The sequence below is a fragment of the Zosterops lateralis genome (assembly GCF_965231275.1).
Source record: "Zosterops lateralis genome assembly, chromosome: 1".
Taxonomy (NCBI): domain Eukaryota; kingdom Metazoa; phylum Chordata; class Aves; order Passeriformes; family Zosteropidae; genus Zosterops; species Zosterops lateralis.
The window spans coordinates 31,586,238-31,605,914 of record NC_139762.1 but is presented as its reverse complement, the minus strand read 5'-3'; the positions used below and the strand labels follow the sequence as shown (position 1 = coordinate 31,605,914).

At 36.9% G+C, this 19,677-nt stretch overlaps 1 protein-coding gene across 16 annotated transcripts in view; it reads right to left on the bottom strand.

Annotated features, from left to right (window-relative positions):
- HDAC9 (histone deacetylase 9) overlaps positions 1 to 19,677 on the bottom strand; it is a 459,263-nt gene that overhangs the window by 184,522 nt on the left and 255,064 nt on the right. For 11 of the 16 annotated variants that reach the window (XM_083872072.1, XM_083872070.1, XM_083872068.1 and 8 more), the window contains 6 exons: positions 18,722 to 18,850; positions 16,753 to 16,868; positions 9,989 to 10,111; positions 8,332 to 8,379; positions 7,683 to 7,893; positions 7,055 to 7,272 (listed from right to left, as the gene is read on the bottom strand). In XM_083872072.1, the coding sequence (XP_083728198.1) occupies positions 7,055 to 7,272; positions 7,683 to 7,893; positions 8,332 to 8,379; positions 9,989 to 10,111; positions 16,753 to 16,868; positions 18,722 to 18,850 (845 nt within the window). The remainder of the gene's footprint in view (positions 1 to 7,054; positions 7,273 to 7,682; positions 7,894 to 8,331; positions 8,380 to 9,988; positions 10,112 to 16,752; positions 16,869 to 18,721; positions 18,851 to 19,677) is intronic. The other 5 variants (XM_083872074.1, XM_083872075.1, XM_083872066.1 and 2 more) reach the window with 1 other exon arrangement.

Sequence of the window (19,677 nt, the reverse complement as noted above, 5' to 3'; positions counted from 1 at the left end):
AGCAAGCCTTCATTTCTGAGGTGTAATGGGAGTTTAATGGTTTACTAAAAAGAAACAAATAAAAAAATCCCTCTTCTTTACTGTAGTAACTGGAAAATCACAATGTGAGTATCCTGCATGCTGCAGGTGGCATGCCCTAAACTGGGTAATCCTTACTACTTCAGCTAATGTGGAGAGTCTCCTTTCATTACACAGCATCTGAGAAATTTCTCAGATCAAACCTATACATCTTCTCCAGGTGCTTCTCAGGAGAGGACACTGACCAAGAAAGAACTAAAGGTAACTACATGTAATCAGCTCAGGTACACTCCTTTCACTTATTATTATTATTATTATTGTTGTTGATAATTAGTTAACCATTTGTGGGGAGCTTCCCCCACTCCTCAAGCAGGAAGAGAAAGGCAGGTAAGGCTGCATGGCTGGCTGCAAGTGAGTAAATACAAGCTGAAACATCTGTGTAACAGATAATCATACAAACTACAAGAATCACTGAGTCTGATCCATCTGTAAACTATTCCCTGTGCCAGTTACTTGACACCAGGTGGGTTTTTCTGCTGGGGAAGCCAAGAGAAAAATGAGTGCATGCCCACGGCAAAGTTAAGACACATATTTAGCTCATTACTGCTCTCCTTTCTTTTATGCTTTTTCACTTTTATGTCAGGCTCTTTCTTCTTTACACTGCTATATGGGTACAGATCTGCTGCTGAGCTTTCTGAGGCAACACATGATGGACTGCAGTATAGAATCTATACATGCATTGCCTTCAGACACTTCTTGCATGCAATTAGTGAAGAGAAGAAGCACATGTAAGGGGGCTGCAGAGACTCAGAGTAGAATTTGTGTGCATTTCAATTTGCAGTGTTCCCATTTCAGAGCCTTCTCTCATGCTGTGGAACTCAGCAGGTGATTTGCTCCAGATTTCAGCAACAGGAGGAGATAAGCAAATTAAATTTTCTAAAACTCTGTGAAATGAAAACTCTTCATATATTTACTCCATAGAGTTTAAAAAGTGCATTTATATTACCTTCTTTACTACAAAATTTTATTAAAAACATCCTACCCACTGTGATTTTAACTCAGCCTTGGGCAAGGGGCTATGAGACACTAGAGTAATTTCTTGTCATATGATGAAGCATGATCAAATTGCATGGATGGAATGGGGAGGACATGACCCAAAAATCTGAAAATCCCTTCTACTGCTCAGGCTGCTAAGCCACAGCTGAATGCTTTTTCTCTATCACCACAATGCTCTCATATTTGTTGAAGTTTTTTTAAAGACACCTTGGTCCCATCCTATTCCAGTAATTATACCAGTAGCATTACTGGACAGTTCTAAGTCAGAAACATCTCATTTTAAATTACATCTCCTAGTGCTAGTACTGGATCTGGAGACTGTGAAGGTGGCAGTTTGGAGTCAGTACTTCTATCTTCTCTATCTAAAGATGGGTTACACAACAGAGAATGTTCTGAATGGAGCACTGCTCAGTTCCTTTCACTGAACAGCTGGATACTTCTGCTCACACTTAATGCTCAAACCTTTCACTTTAAACCCCCACTTACCATTTTTTTCCTGACTTTATTTGTAGCTACATGAAGGATATTCTCCTAATTTTAATGCATCTTTTTTATTATTATTTTGAAAAAGTGATTGCTGAGTTTTAGTGGAATTATGTTTGAAAATAATAACAAAATCATGGTTTATTTCCCTAATAAATTAAGGGTTGCACATATTGGTTATATTTTACCAGTATGCTTCACTGCTATCTCCTATTCCAATTTAAGTGGTCACTAAAAAAAAGTCTTCATGCTAATGTAATCTATATTTTTTTGCTTTTATCTTCAGGAAATTAAGCTATAAGGGATATGCATGAGTCAAAGTAAATCGTATCAGCAGGAGAGGAAGTATTTACAGACATCAACTCCATTGTATAACTGCAAGAGTCCAACCAAAGAAAAAGACATAAAACATATCCTAACCTGCTTGGTCGTGCAGAAAAATGGAAGACCAAATAATCTGGACACTGCAATAGACCATATTACAGTCCTTCAGCTGCAGCCCCCGTTTTCTCCTTTGAAATTATATGCTCTTTTAAAATACACTGTTTTAAATAAGATGTCTTTACAAAGAGACAGAATCACGAAATCCTGCAACAGCCAGCCAACATGTTTCCATCCTTAATTAATTGTTAGTTTTAAATACATGGCAGTAATTTCTAAGAACTCACATACATTCTTCCAGAACACTTTTTCCCCTTCTCTCCTATGGCAGTCAGCTTACCAGCTACACGTCTTGTACATACATTGTCAGCTGCACTGAAAACAACTTGGCACCTGCTTTTGTCTTTGTTACTCATGTAGTACCAACAGTTCTAAGGGATGTATTTATCTTTCAAAATCATTCTCCTGCATAATGGCTTAAAAATTAGTTCTCAGTAAAGGGGAAAATTCACTGGGCATTTTCCAGTTCTGAACAGGCAACAGTTCCTTTAGTTTTAACCAAATAATCCCCTGCTATTAGCAATATTTGAAAGAGTATCTCTCACCTACAGAAGATACTAGTCAGACTTGTACGCTGCAAAGCCAAAACCTCAGTGTAAAATGTTCAGTGAAGCTAGATTGATTTACTACTGCTGAGCCTTGTCTTCCACTTTCCATTAAGTATCATTCAGAGAAGTGAATGATTAATCTGGGGTTAACTGTATCTTTTCAATATTCTTACTGGCAATAAATAATAGTTCTATTTTTCCACCAGCATAAATTTCTGTATTATTTTTCCTTTTTTATATAGAGATATTGGTAAACTGAGAACACCATCCAAATACTAATGGATATTCACTTCCTATATATTTTTTTACCTCACAGGCTTTCCTGGTCACTGATTCCCTATCCAGAGATGCTTTACACCAACTAACATCCTAGAATGAAAACTGAAATTCAGGTGTTTCTTATGTAAACCTTAACATTACCCATATACCTCACATAGTTTAGAGCACACTACCAACTGCCCCATTATTCTACCCTTTACTTCTCCAACACAGAAAATTTTACCATTGAAAACAAATTTCCAAAATGCTATGAATACACAACTTAAGAATACAAATAGGGTTCCCTGCCTTGATCAAAGAAAATCTAAGCCTCACTGAAGACTTCAGCTTCAGTAGAGGCAGGCCTTATTCATCATATATGGCAAAAAATAACTTCTAAAGACAGATGGCTTTGTGCATTTACTATTCACATTATGATTCCAGAGATTTTCTTGCACACAGACTTTTGCTAGGGGCTTTGCATTTAGATTAGTTAAATCAAAATTCTCGTTTTTTCTGCAAGTGGCTGGGTAAAAGCTTTCTAGATACAGATATACACCATAATATCATGATTTTAAGTTTTTTTATTATAGTAGTGGTCTTTTGGTATCCAATTGCACTAATTTTAACTGGGGGTTTTGGACTTTGGTCTCCCCTTATTGAGCAGAATGAAGATCTGCAATGGTGATCTAAGGGCGTTATGTGGAAATAAGCTGTCATTTGGACAGAAGTATATTAAAGCTGACAATGGCAAAGCTGGTCTTCCCTAAGACAAGCTGAGTTCAGGTTACTTCACATTCATTATTAATTCTGGGACAAGGGTTTTTACCTACTTTTGGAAGAGATGTCAACATTTGCAGAATGTTTTCAGAAGGTCAGTGTACTAGATCCCACAGGTATAAATGTCAGACTTCAGTGGAGACATATACCATTTCCCACATCAAAAGCCAGGCATCTGACAGCTGACCAGAAATAATCCATAGGGGATCTCCTCTTTGCTAGTAAGGACAGAGGCACACCTTTTGGCAATGATTTGTTTCTTTTCAGAATGTAAATGATCCAGGGGAATCCTTTACCTCTGACCTATATTAGATTTTGCTTGTTATCACCCTCACAGCAGCACTGGCTTGCTGCTGAAGTATAGTTTTTCCTTAAAAAAAAAGAAAAAAAAAAAAGAAGTGCTTTTTTTCTTAATACAAGATAAATACAAGAACAATGGGGCGAGGAAAAAGTAGTTCTCCTCCTCTTTTTATTGTTCCACCTATAAGTCAGCTGAAGAGATCAGTCCAAAACCAGTTATAGTTATCAGGGAGTGCTGACACATGCCCTATCATCTTAACTCAGGGCGAACACTCAAATTGTGGGTTCAGGTGAATATTAAAGACTTATGTACTTGAAGACCTAAACACAAGAAATAAAATGTTAAGGGAAACTGAAAACAAAAAAGAAGATATTAATTTGCTCTAGGATCTTCATCAACTAGCATTTCACACTCTTGACAGTTTAAAATGGTTCTGGTCTTTTATTACCAAAACTTTTAAGGTCCTTGAGTATTCCTTATTTAAATGAAACTTATGCATTTTCCATGACTGAAGAGGCAGGAATTACACCTCAGCACAGATTTCACTATACAGCCCATGAACAGAAGAAAAAAGGGCAGAACAACAGAAAAGAACAAGTTCATGTGTTCACTTGATACATGTCCAAACTTATGTTAAGAAATAAAATAGTTGGTTGCTTTCCTACCCGGTCTAGAATATCTACTGTTTAAAGTTTCAAATAACTATACCTCTGCTTTTCAGAGTTTGATTGTAAAGCTTTGAAAATTATGTAATGAAAAATAACTTCAACTGTGAACAGAGGCAAGTTTAAAGACTCAACAAAGTGTATTCTACCATTCTAGCAGAGTTCAAAAATCCTTATGTAGTCACAGGAGCTCAATCTGAACTTTGAGCTAAAAGGTTAAAGAAGATAGCTTTAGATTCACTATTTAAAAGCTAGTCCACGATTTGATCTTTTTTTCACTCTCTTGTCTGTTGGCTACCCTTCAATTCCAGTTTATAAAAATGAGGTTCTGTACGTACATAAGGAAGCCCCCCTGGTGTTCTGTGTCCTTGTGGAGGACAGATACATGGTTAGAGCACTGACATTTTTCAGTACTATTTCTCAAAATGGTTCTTCTGAGAATGAAGAAGAACCTAGATGCTACAAACGCTGAAGTCTGAAAAACCACATGCATCCTCAGAAAACCCAGTGCTTCTCTGGCTGCAACATGATCCCATTCCTCCTCAGGCATTTGCTGCTCTGAGGAGTTACTGTGCTCCTGAAGAAGCCTGGTTGCTCTGGGGGTAGGAGTAAAGGAGACTGAGAAGCTCTTGGGGCAAAAAGTAGGTTATGGAGGTTGAAGGCAAAGAGAGGCCCTAGGACAGACTTAAATTTCCACTCTCTGCATATGTGCATAGTCTATACTGTAGAGAATAAAAGCTAGATTCACCAGTTTGGTCTCTTCATCACAAAGAGCCATGTGAGAATGAAGGCGTACTTCAAGTATGAGCAGGAATTGTTATCCTTAGCATATATTTTCACTGTTGTTCAACTGAAAAAAAAAGTTACTGAAACAAGCATAATCACAGACTAACTCCAATCTTTTTCCTTCCTTATCCCATCTATTTCTGGTAAGATGCAATGCATTCCTAATCCTACGTGACTAGAAATATATGATTATGTGCCTCAAGTTTAATTTTCACACTGGGGACAAATGCTCATATTATGTCACAGCACATACCCCCAAAAGCTATGGCAGAATTTATATCAGTAAGCATATTATCTAAGAAAAACATGTCAGTGGGGTTCTTTGCTTTGTGAGGAATGTATGAACTGATGGGTTTGTAGTACAAAGACTCAGTACTTTAGCAGTTAAAAAGTCTTTTTAGACAATTGAGGGAAGGTGAAATACTTTCAAAACCTGAGGCTACGAGATATACATATGCCATCTTGATTAAACATATGGAATGCATACTCGAAGAAAAGCCAACTGGAGTCCTAGTTGAGTAATCAAAACACCCAAGCTGAGAGGGGTTAACATGCAAGGATCAGCTCTGAACTTTGAAGTTTTCTGGTCTTCATTTTTCCTAATTAAAACAAGATTTAATAACCAAACCACTGTACAAACTATGTACTTAAACTCTAGGTTTGTTTCTAATTTTGTTGGGAATTCTTAGTAGATTCCAAAGAATCAGTAACCCCTGGGAAATTCACCCAGTAAGTAAGGTGGATTGATTTTTTTTCCCTTAGGTACAAGAGCTGAATGTCCACTTTTCATCTTTTCTTCTTTGACGTTGCCTCTTACATATAGTTATTGAGTAACACTAAACAAAAGAAGACACTGAAGATGTGTAATTAATATCTTTGTAATACTAGTGGAGCTTCAGCAAACAAGTTGTGGAAAGCTGTGTACTAAGTAGAGAAAAATGTTCTCCAAATAAAAACATACAATTTCTTGCATATCTTAATTTCAGAGCAGGTAACAACTTTATTTTGCTGTGGAAGGATTGCTTCCTGATAGATCTGTTCAGAATCTATTGCTCTTCATTTATTAATGGATGGTCCCTTTTCTTCTTTCCCATGCCCCTGCTCAGAATAAAGTGTTACTGTACAGGGAATCTTGTACTACACAATTCAACTCTGTGTCAGACACCAGCAACACGACATTTTTCTCTTTCTCCTTATATGGTCATTTTGTATCACCATATAGGTAACAAACTTTCATGTTACTCACAGAGAAAAGTCAGTTTGAAAAACACTGATTAAAAATTTCTCCAGATGTTTATTAAGTTTCTTACCTAAACCCATAAATTTATTAAGCTGATTTGAGTTCAAATGAGTTATCTGATTATGCAACTAACTAGTCCACAATAAGAAAAGTTTTAATACAAATCAAAAGCAGCAAGTGGAGTGATTGCTGCAGCTCAGAATGTCAATTTTTAAGACATTATTTACTATTCAACATGAAAATATCTGTCAGGTAAAACTGTAATCTGCTTTGAACTCTATTTTGTTGAATTGCAGCCTATTTCAGAACCTTAAAATTAAGATCCATACAAATGTATATATCAACTATGCATAAACAAAAAAAGATACTCCTGCAAGAGCCTCTCTATTGTCCATGATGACATGGCACCAATAACTAAACTTCGTTGTTAGTTTTCCACCTTTAAATTTATTGGAAATTCTTTACTTTGGGAACTCACCTTATTCATGTGAATCTGCTGCTGGTACTGTTTCTGCTTTTCCAAAAACTGCTGATGTTGCTGCTGGATGACCAATTGGGCCAAAGTACTCTGAGGAAGAGGAGCTGACTGGGTTCTGTTCAGTGGCCTGTGACGAGGCAGTTTGTGGGCAGCTCTTATGCCAGGTGAGACTCTCTCCTTTGCTGCTAAAGGAGACTGTGGATGAAGAGGAACCGCTCCTGCAAAACAGGGACATTTCACTCCCCTGTGAAAAACAACAAACTAACAGTTCTAACAGGAAAGAAAGCTTTCAGCAAGAAGAGGGGTGTATATTGCAGAACTCTGCATCTGCACTGATGCAGTGGGACTTGTATCACGTGCCTTGCCATGCTGGGAAGTTCAGCTGCTGCAAAAGAATGTGATGAAGTAATCATTTTCTCTTTTCTGTAATCATTGAATTCTTTCAGGCTAACAGACTGGAACAGAACCACTAAAAGGGAAAACCAAGATGCTGTCCTTTTTTCTTCCCCCTTCCACTTTTCCCAAGAGTTAGGATGTGTGGTATTTGTATTACCACATTCAGTTTAAACTGAATGCAAACATCATTAAAAACATCTTAAATTAGTATTGCTGGAGCTTTGATCATTACCAGTCACGAGAAGTTTCTGCTGTCTCATTTGTTCTTTCAGTAACAGATGCTGCAGGAGAGCTTGGTGGCTGCTGTTTGGCTTTCCTTCCAAAGCAATGTGAGGATGAGTTGACGATGGAGGAAGGTTCCCTCCATACTGTCCAGCCAAGGCCACTCCTTGTCTAAGTGACGGGGTCTCCCCCTTCTGCTTTTCTTTGAATGACGACGAAGCCTGTCAAAGAACAACAGCATTGGTCATTACTTGTCAGAGAACTGGCCATTTATACCTCTGCTTGATTAGACGGTCTTATGTCTTCATGAACACATACAGAAGAAAAGGTTAACATCCCTGTCTTACACTTTGACTGTGAGATGAAAAGGAAGAACATGCCAGTTAAATATAGCACTGTGAGAAGCTGAGTAATAAAACCGGTTGAAAAAAACCCGGCAACAACAGCCAAAGCATAAAGAATTACTTGTTAGAACATTATTAATGAAAGAATGGGACCTATCCTTAAAATTCCTGAAGACCTTTGCACAGCCTCCTGCACAGGAAACTAGAGGATCAGAGGAAATAGTTTGCACTCAGTTTGGAGTAGGCAAGGCTTGGTCTTTCACATAACTTTCCATCACACAGCAAGCCAATCAGCAAAAAAAAAAAAATAGTTACCTGTAGCAGTGGGAAGCTATTACTTTTCCTGGAGCACTCCCTGACTCCCTGAAGGACAGCACAAATATAAGTTTTACCCTTTGCAAAACAGACTTGTAGAGTTAAACTCTCATCTGCAGAATCATCAAAAACTGTTGTATGTGTGTGGCATTTTGAAGTGCCTTATCAATTGTATGGTTATTGATTTAAGGCTTTTGGAAGTTTTGGCCCTTCAACATTGCAAATGTACTTTTTATTGCTTTGTTCTCTGCCTATTAAAAAAAAAATCTTGAAATAGCAGTTCAAGCAGAATAACAATTTTTACAGCAATAATAATAATAACCTAACAGAAATATGCACATTGAGGCTTGCAGATAACCACTTACGGTAAGTCATGGTAAAAACAGTATCTCTGATAATATGAATTCCATAAATTCTAAAATAAGGTTTTCACCAATATTTTTTTGGTGTATGCTTACTTCACACTGCTATCACACTCCCCTGAAAAATAAACACCAAAGTAAGCTTTACATTCAATTTGCAACTGCTTATTCTAGTAACAGAAATAAACATTACTTACATAAATCAATCCCTTTGTTTTTTCTAATGCCAAAAGTAATACTTGCTGCTAGTTGGCCACATCAAAAACTTGTAATATTTAAGTGAGCAAATGAAACATTTTCATTTCTTTTTAATGTTATAATTTCCTTTGAAGCTACTTGAAGCTAGTTATATTTTACTGAAATAGCTAAGAAATTTCTGATGATATCCTCTGAGAAAGTAAGCATTACTTTTCATGATGTTCAATTTTTTCCACCCTTTAAAAACAATAATTTGCTGACTTTTAGAGAACTGATTTCAGGCTTACATAATTTTCTTTGCAAAGTTCTGTACCTGATGTTAAAATGTTAAATTGCAGCAATATATTATTGCTAAAAACAGTAAATGTATTGAAAAAACCATAAAATAACATGAAACTTTGACTTGAAACTACATTTAGCAGTTAGGAATTAAGTTGCATTATTACAAACCATAGTGTATCATACAGATTTAATTTTTTTCACCTCCTCTGAAACCTATGGTTACAACCTCTAATTTCTTCATAGAAGTTGCAAATTCACATCCTGTAGTATTGAACCACCATGTATCATTATTTTTACTTTTCTTTTTTTTTTTTTAAGTAGGTAAATTTTCACCAGTAGTAAAATTTTTGGCTACTTTACTGAGCTAGAAAAATACTAAATTCTTCTACAATGCTCCAGCCCAGTTTAGGCCATCACTGGAATCTCACAAAAAGTTACAGGTGCTGTAATTTATCAGGTAGAAATGATCATAAAATTTAAACTTTTATACTAAACAATCTCCTCATACTTTTATACTAAATAATCTCCTCATATACTTCTTGTCACATCTGAAATCTGTTATCTGGCATAAATATAATGCATGTGCATCTTACTTAGTTAAGATCCACACTGGCACTTGTTTTTTTGAGATCAAGAATGAATATTGCTTTCAAGTTGTGCCCTTAAATATCCATATGTTGCCCAAGGCATAGAGAGGTCCCGTTCCTACTCTGAATTGTTTGTGTTCCAAAATGCTAAAAATATAAAGAGAATAATCAGAAAGTATATTTTCTGGAAGCAAACATATGCAGGAAGGCTTGAGACGGGTCACTTACACTGATTTGAGGTTGTATTGCTGGAAGTCCCAAGGTAATGTTGGGCAGAGAAGGGGATGTGTACAGACTCAACAAGTTCACTGATTCATCCTGTATCAAAAGGCGTTGCTGGGAAACCAGGTGCTGGAATGAAGGGGAAAACCAACAAAAGTAAATCTCCAAGCTTTTTATCTCTGTTATTTTATGCTTGTATCCTGATATACTGAAAGCCAATTATGTACCAGTCATTGGTTTGCATCCCAATGGATAAGAAAAATTACTGTCCCTGTAAAAACACTTCTTTTCTTAAGAAAACGTGTCTGGGATTATTCTTTGGTTAGTAAATCAGATTGCAATGAAAAACTGAAATCTTGAGGATTCCTAGACCATCTTATCAACTTCTCATCAACTCAGCATCAGTTCTTCTCATCAACTGGACTTTGACCCCAAGAAACTCAGTTGGAATCTATCCAGTGAATTAAAGATTATATCCAGCTGAATCACGAATATGGATGTATCAAACCTTTACCACGGTTTTTATGAGTTTTGCTATAAGGTACAAAATGTGGTTTTTAACTTGTCCATGTCTTTTGTTAGCCAGATTATGATATGGGGATGTTTCAGGCACAATATTTATTTCCATTAACATGGAAATTTTGTGTAGAACATAAGGCATATTGACGCATCTGCCATATAAAATAATAGACTCTCTCTCTCTTTTTCTCTCTCTGTCTGCATATCTACAAAACCAGCATCCTGGCATTATCTGATGATGGGATACTCCTCACAGCTTTCCTAATCCATTCAAGTTAAAATTTTTAACACTCATTTTGAAGAACTGTGATATAGTTTTCAAGGACATGGAACTGCTGATATATTTTTAATTATTTAAAAAAAACCCCCAGATTACCCTTTTTATTTCCATAGATTATTTGGGAAGAAACATAAAAAGATTACTACATCAGGAATCTTTTTGAAGCCTTTGCCTTTCTGCTTGAACAGTGATATTTTTCAACATGTGGTCTAGTAAAGTTGCTTGAATTATATTTTCTGTTTAACTCTTGCTTCCCTCCCAGAACTTTGACACAATAAGAGCTACAAAGGTCTTATTAGACTTAGGAACTCTGGCATGATATGGTCCCCAAGGGAACAACATCCTTGAAAAAGAATACCCTGTGTAACAGTATGACACAGTGACTGCTTTCTTCCCAAACAAAAAGCATATGGGACTCCAATAATAGACCACCTCCAAGAGGGATACTGCACACTCGGGCTTTGACTAAAGTAAATATAATAACTTGTCAAGCATGTTGTGGGGAGCTGTAGATTTTCCCCTGGACAAACCTGGAATATCAATTAACTCTGTAAAATGCTTCGTGTTAATACAATGCAACTTCAGACCATCAATGAAAAGTGGTTAAGCACAAAAACACAGGATGTTATTCCAAAACATAACCTTCCTCATACAGTTTGTTTGGAGATACGACCTATCACTGAGACAATAACAGTAGAAGTCTATCCCTGTAATTTTCTTTTGGTACCTAGGGAATGTCAACAGATAGAGTAGGAAACAAAGAAGCTCCACTTGTATATTACATTAATTCCTGGCTAACAGTGTCTTGCCTTGATAACGTCCACCTTTGCCCATGAATAAATGCAAGTATGTCAAGACTATGGAGTTATTATGGAGGGGTCTACAAATATTTAAGTGAAAGAGGATACTCTAATGTGCCTCCTAGAATATAATCAGATTTGTAGCAACGGCAGCATTGATACAAAGCCACTTGAAAGATTTGTGTTTATTATTTGGCTTTTGGTATATCACTATTACCTTCTAAGATCTGAATTAATAAAAAGTAACAATGGCAGGGTGTATAAGAGTAAAACTCACTACCACACTAAGGTCAGGTATGATTACTTCATCAAGAAGAAGCAATGATTCTATTTACTACAGGAGTTTAATATTGAAAACAGGAGTTATTTAGTAAAAGCCCCTTAATTTAATTTCTAATACTGCTAATAACCTGCCACTTTCATTTTGGTGATTGATCTTTTAAAATATTTTCAGGTAATATTATCCTAAGCATCAGTTTAACCTCATCTCCCAAATTAGTAGTCCACCTGAGGATCCTAATCTATGTATTCTGTGTATCACAGAATCCCAGAATGGCTAAGGTTCAAAGGGACCGCTGGACGTTACCTAATCCAAGCACCCTGCTCAAGCAGGGCTCTCCAGAGGCAGAAATTTGTGATCCCAGCTGTAGCTTTTCTTTTTACATGGTCAACTGTCAGATTATGCCCTTTTCTGACTTAGAGATGGGTAACTGAGAGGTGTTTTAAAAATTTTTATTCTATATTTAGTCTCATGTGAAGGGTGAGACAACACAGATGTTATAATTTACGCTATCACAATCAGAAGCTAACTATTTCTTAATTACAATGCTTTATAAGCATTTCTTGGCCTATCAGCTTTTGCTACACAATGCTGTATCTGCCTTAAAGCTAATCATCTAAAATTATCCCTCGTGGGTCCTACTACAAAGCATCTTTCATAGTTCTATTTCTCCAAAGTATCTAGTCTTATTTGCAAGGCCATCCTTTGAAACTTGTTTCTAGTTCCATTTCTGTCTCAACAATGTCTGCAATGTCTGTCCTATTCCATGGCATTTCTAAGTCAGCATTTCTTATCTTGAAGTTTGCGTACAGATGCATATGATGCCTTCTGTCAGGCTCTGAGAATCCTCTACAAATCCATTTGCCACAGTCAGCAATTCCTTGCAATGGTGGCACATGCAGGAGTTATCAAGAGAGTCATTTGGCAGCACAACAACTAAGCCATCTCCTCATCCTACATGCAGACATGGTGGTTTGGATTGGCACCTAAATGACCCCAAAGAGCAACTTCGCCCTACTTGCTCCTCTACCTATGTACCTGATAACATAGGGTTAAATTGATTTCTAAAATAGCAAGGGCCCAAAAACAGGGATCGGCTCCACTTGTGACCAGGATGTTATTCCGTGCTATTGTTCTAATTAAATGAAGTATAAAGCATAACTTTGAACAGGTGGTAGGGGGAGAGAAAGGGGGAACCTTGGTAGAATGCATAGGCCCTAAAGAATAAAGTTAGGTCAGGAGGATCTGTACCGATATAATCATTAGCAAGACGCATGCTAGAATTGTCAATTGTAATATCAGTTTGGTAACTAAATATGATTATTTTCTCTAACCAGAATCTTGAGCAAGAATCACACAGACTATTGTTCCTCGGGATGGAATCAATGGAACAATGGGGTTTAATGATTAACACAAATCCTTATGTAACAATAAAGGTATAAAATTGTAACCATGAAGCATGTTGGACAAGCCGAGATCTGGGTCTGGACCCCCGGCTTCCAGAGCTCTGAAATAAAGCACCGCATACAATTTCGCGATTGTGTGTCCTTTCCTCGGCTAACATACCCACTCCTTGGGTCCACAGATCCTGATTACTGATGCTTAAAATAGCCCGTCAACAGAGTTATCCTATTTCTTAAAATAGAGTACAAGAACTCAGTGTAACAGTGCACGATGATCAACAAGTAACCACGAACAATTATGCTTTGGTAGTGCTGTGGGACCTGCTGAGAGCAGGATGTGTGCATGTTTATATGCACATTTATAGATTGTGAGGGGAAGACAAAATGGTTTGGCTTTAATACTTGTCAATTGCAGAACTAATTGTCACAGCTTACAATATTCACAATTACTTATGCTTGTCTCTCTTGAGGTTTTTGAAAAAATTAATTTAGACTTCCTTCACATACACTTGACACAAACCTCATCAGCTGGTCAGAAACCTAAACGTTTTTCCCCTGTCTCCCTACAAAGATCACCTCAAGGAGCTGAGTATTAAAAGCTTGGGCCTGCGGAGTTGTACAAAACAAATATGTGTTTATCTGCCACATATATAATTTATATCTCCTGTATAATCAAGTGATATTCTAGGAAATACTGCTTTCCAAAGCACAAACAGAAGTAAGAAATTGATCTGAAGCCCAGTTACACCAACTGGAAACTTTCCATTGCCTTGAATGGCTTTTGACCAGACCGTGAATGCCTAAAATTAATCATTTCACATGACTAAAGCAGGTTGTCCCTCTGAACTCAAGGGACATGCTGTGCAGGGGCTCAATTCTGCTTGCATTTCTCAGTCAAGTAAGATTTAGCCCCAGCACAGCAGGTACCTGAAAGTGTATGGCATGCTACAGGAGACAAATAGCTACTGCGGTGAACCTTGATGATACTGGAGACAACTGCGCCTAATAAAAACAGGATTTTATTTATAAGGTGCAATTAAAATCCTGAGTTCAACTTTCAAGTTTCATATAATGAGACCAGTGTTTTAACAAATGGTAGTGAAAGTACCATTAAGGGAACTGTGATAGTAAAAAATTATCTGTAAAGCTGCAGCATGTGCAGTACACCTTTGTTCATTCAAAAAATTGTAAACGCCTACCCACCAGACTGTCTGCTCCAGAGAGTAAACCACTTAAAAGTGTCACTATTCCAATGCATGTGGTAAAAATACTTTAAAAATCTGCTTCATTACTGATAATGCTCTAATTCTGTCCATGCACTGGAGTGTAATCATTTATGGAACTGACTCATGTTTTACTGGTAAATGACTCTGTCATAGCAACCTGTTTTTCCCCAGCAAAAAGTGTTTTATTTGCTGCCATGAAAACCGCGGCTATCCACCCACTCAGATATGAGCACAACACTTACTGCAAATGTCACAACAACGATTATGAAACAACAGCAATGTGAGTCATATGGGATTACAGAAAAACAAGTGATATTTTGGGTGATTTTGGAACACTCATCCTATTATTAGAAACTTCTGTACTTTGTGAATCTGATTAAAAATTTATTAGCTGTATAGCCTTTGAGAGCTGGCTAACTATACTTGGAAAAAGATATGTAGGAGGAGTTTGGCTGCTGTTAAACTACCCACTGAAATAAGAATCACTGAAGCTGAGATTTATGGAAAAATGTTTGAACCCACAGGACCACAGTACTGAGAGGCAAGTAACCAGAGAGGTAAAGAAATCCCCAACTGGATCCAGAAGTGGAAGTCTGCAGTTTCAGCTTCTTAGCACATTTCAACAAGTGAAGTGAGTGATGCCAGCATGCAGAGCTCAACTTCTAAAGGAAGCTGAGTTTTAGGCTCCTTTGAGCATCTTTGCTTGTATGTTGGGCTTACAATTTTTGATGTCTGGCACAGAAGTGGCAATTAATATGCAATGCAACGTTCTACTAGCAAACAAAATATAACTGCTGGTTCTTGCTACAACCTTTCCAAATCTCCCCAGAGACCACCTGATTGACCAGCCTGTATGTATTTCTGATAGTGCAAGTGTGCAGAAACTGTAACATGCAAAGTCATGAGCACCATGTATCAGTCTGAGACACAAATGGCCTTCCATTTTGTAGAATCCTGAAGTCAATAAAAGATCCAACTGGATAAGATTTCCTGTTTAATACAGCACATAATAACACCCACATATTACCAGCTTCTAACTAAAACATTCCCAGTAGTAAAATACACAACTTAATTCCACTGAACTAGGATCTGATCTAATCCTAATGATGGATCTTACTCTGCATCATTTAAGTTTCTTTGCAATCACATATGGGGGGCTATGAGACAAGACCACATGTTAGCCATCAATGCAATTTTTTTTTCTTTTTGGTTACGGGCCAGAGAGAGGCTACTAATCAGTGTGCAGAGGTCACCCACCTGCCCTCTGGATCATAGTTCACACACACAATTAATTCATTATGGGGAAAAGTCACTGCTGGAGGTTGAACTGCCCATTTCAGGGTTTTTTTTTTTTAGGTGAATGTCCTGCCACTGACCTGGAGAAATAGCTCCATTAACTAAAACTCTGTTAAATCACATTTTCTTATGTGATTTTTATAACATGAACAGCATAAAACAACAATTAATAGGAAATCTTGCCAAAGCAGGAACTGCGGTAAGTATAGGCTGGATATAGAATATTGTGGAATTTGAGTCTCTCTTAGTTGAATTAGTTTACTGTCCCTTTACAATATTGCCATGGAAAGCATGACTTGGGCATGTCATCTGTGCTAAATGAGGTTTATCACAACTGATTTACCATCTGCATTCCTGTTGTTATAGGCACGTATGTATGAAACAGAATAGGGAGTAGTTAAGATTCCTTCCGTTTACAATCTCACTTTACAAAACAAGTATTCAAGAACTCCGGCATGACATTTACAGTGGTTAAGTACTGCCCTGATAAGGAAACTGAGATACAGTAAAATAAAAGGGAGATGTGACAAGGATTTAGTCACCTAACTACCATACTGTGATTAAAGAAATCTACTTCAGCATTCACCTGAACCTGGGACCACCTTAGCTCTTACGTGTTAGGATCACCAATGCCTAAACCACTGATGCAGTTCTTTATCAGCATTCAGCACTGAGCATGTTTTTCAGGTCATCCCAGAAGGTAATATTCTGTAACCAATTTCTTTCACAGCTCCCTCCACTCTTGCAGTAACACTACTGCTTCTTTTCCCTGATTTTTTGTTACCATAGAGCCTTCTGAACATGCATCTCATACATAAAGATATATCACATATATAACATACTGTGATGTCAGCCTGTAGTGTCCTGGTATCCCAATTATTCTGCTTGTGAGTATGATCAAATCAAATTTTGTATCATCTTCAGGCTAGAAACCTCAGTAATTATCTACACAATAACGAGTCTTACCTCAGCTTGAATGTTAGATGACAAAACTGAGGTTTCATTTTCTGTTGCACTGCTGGTAGGACCATTGCTTGGGGAACTGGGACCTGATCCTGGGGAGCTGCTACTAACTGAGGATTCTGAAAAAAAGATTAAACATACATGAATTTCACTCTGGAAAGGTACACATAATCTTGATTAATTATATACTCTTTATAGCATAGAGCTTTTCTGCTGTTGAAAAATATCTATTGATTATACTAGTTACTTACATTAAAGACTCTTGATTCATCCTCCATTTCTTTGCTTCTCTTTTTACAACTAACAAGGAAAGATACTCTTGATCTTTCCCCTTCTGATCTGTCTGTGTCATATAAGAAGAATTTAGTATTTATTTTTCCCACAAAGATGGTTATGATACTCAGTATCAGGCAGAGACACTGACACGGAGCTTGTAATGAGTAAAGAAAAGAAACTCTTTCCTTTTTAATTGTAAAGAGTCCTGGCTCTGTAAGAGATGAGGCCTACTGCCATCCTTTCTGTCTAGGAAGGGGATGAGCCCATTGTGGACCAATCATTACATATACAAGAACTAACGGCAAAATATACACCTTCACTACATCTTTGGTACAAATATGAAGGAATATTTACAGTATGTAAAGACATTAAAATAGGATTTGAAAGGCTGCATGCTATCTTGATTTAAAATGTCCTAAGTTCTGTCTAAGACAAAGGGGGAGAGGATGACCTCATTTTATGTTCTTGTATTGAGTTATTCTCATTCTACATTGATATAAATTATACTCATATAATGGAAACAGTTAAGAAGGTTAAAGGAGGAAGAGAAAGCCTCTAGTGGATGTAACCCTCATTCAAGGGATAGCTCACAAATTAAAGCACTCAAGAAGTTAAAGTAATTAATATCTAAATGTGGCACCTAATATTATATAGCTATTTCTTTGCTTATTTGCTTATTACTCTTTATGTCTTAGTTCATATACAAAAATATGTTCTCATGTTTACTGACATCACAGAAGGCTTCCTACCTGTTACCTGAATCTCTTACTCTTTGATTTACTGAAGTGACTTCATACCCAGCTATACTAACTGGCCATATAGAAGTTCTTGCATTTTGTTTCCAATAGATATCAGAGAAGTGGAGACACACAAACCTAATCTTTTTTCCTCATTTTTTAAAAATTAAAATTGCACTTTTTGTATAAATAGGCAATAAAAAGCAAGGGAAAAAGGACTTCAGGCAACAATGTTTAACCAGGGTTATGAAAAGTCCAAAATGACATATAGTCAATATTAATAATTATAACAGCAATCTGAAAAGCTCCAAGTTATTGTCAGACAGGACAGAAGACATCTATTTTCATGTTTCTGCTCTTTCGATGGCATCAGGAAAAAACCTCCAGTGATAAATGTTGCACTTTATAACTTACTTGTAAGTATGCAAACTGTAAAGAAATCAGTGGAAACAAAGGAAGTGGATATCAAGAATCTCATAGAGACTTCAGCAAATGGAATTTACAAATTAGCTGTAGAAAAATTGTAATCTGGAAATAATTTATAAGGAAACTACTTTGCTTAGTAACTTTCATGCTTACATTCACATCTCTGTTCCAGTTTCACATACTGTGTAAAGTTGTCACAAGAATTGCATGTACAGAGACACCAATGTGTTTATTCAAGTTGTATTTTAATTCCATCTTGGTGTGACATAATTCTGATATATCATGTGAATTCAAATATATGTCTGATAGACTAGTAACAGTTGATTGCATAAAGGTATGATGTGATCACCTGAAAAAGCTATAAATCTACTAAATATCATCAATGTGAAGTCAAAGCAAGAATTGTCAGGATGAGGCCAAATACTGCAAATGCTCATTTTGTTCAGCAAGCAGAATGATGTTTTGTTAGCAAGTTTCAATTCTGAAGTACCACCACTATTCTGTGAGCTGTGGCAACAGAATTTCTTAATTACCTGTCACCTCGAAAAGACGCTTCTTGAATGAACTGACATTTCCATCCTTCCTCCTGAGTAAAGGACTGCTTCTCCTTTCTGTCACCTTTTGTTTTAATCTTGAACGTACCTTCAAATTGGGCTCTGAAGCTGGAAATGAAGAGAAGAAAATATGTGACTACAAATTCAATTCCTGGCTTGTGTCAGACACCACTGACCCTGTAGGACCTCATGTGATCCAAGGAGGGTTTGGAGGCAGAGATTTTACTGCCCAACCTTCTCAGTCATCCTGTTGCTCCTCATATAACTTTGTTTATATTGGAAGCTAGGAAAGAGTTGAAAAGACCTGAAGTGCTTCGGATCCCAGCATTTTTCTCATTCCGCTGCAACTCTGAAGTTACCCATTAATTATTGTTACTACCGTAAGTATTAATAATGAATGAATGCAAATTTAATTTTCATTATTTTTATCTCTCTTGTAGGTGAAAACTTGGAAAACACACCTTGGAACTTGGAACAGTATAACTGGATTAAGGTCTAATTGCAGAAACAGAGATTAGCCTCCATTGGTGCCTTTTGATTTCTCTGAGAAATATAAATTACGACAAGCCTTGCTGGCAGAACATTTCTTGGTCAGTGATTTTAGGCCCAGAACTTTAATGTTTTCTGAGTAGCACACTGAACAACTAGATTTATGACAGTGTCCTAAGAACATTTACAGAGAAAAATATATGCTCTGAAAATGATGAAGTAGGGTTGATTCCCAGAAAACCTAGGATTATATATAATGCACCTTGGGCAAGTTCCACCTTTGTTTCCTTAATGGACAGTCTTTTCATATGAAGGCCAGCTCTGCTGTGCTTTTTATTTTGTAGTATTTTTAGCATGATAAAATGTTTCATGTAGTAATTTATTTGTTCTTCAAGTAAAGCCTGTATCAAACAGACTGCTAAGAGCTAGTGAAAGATAATTGTGGA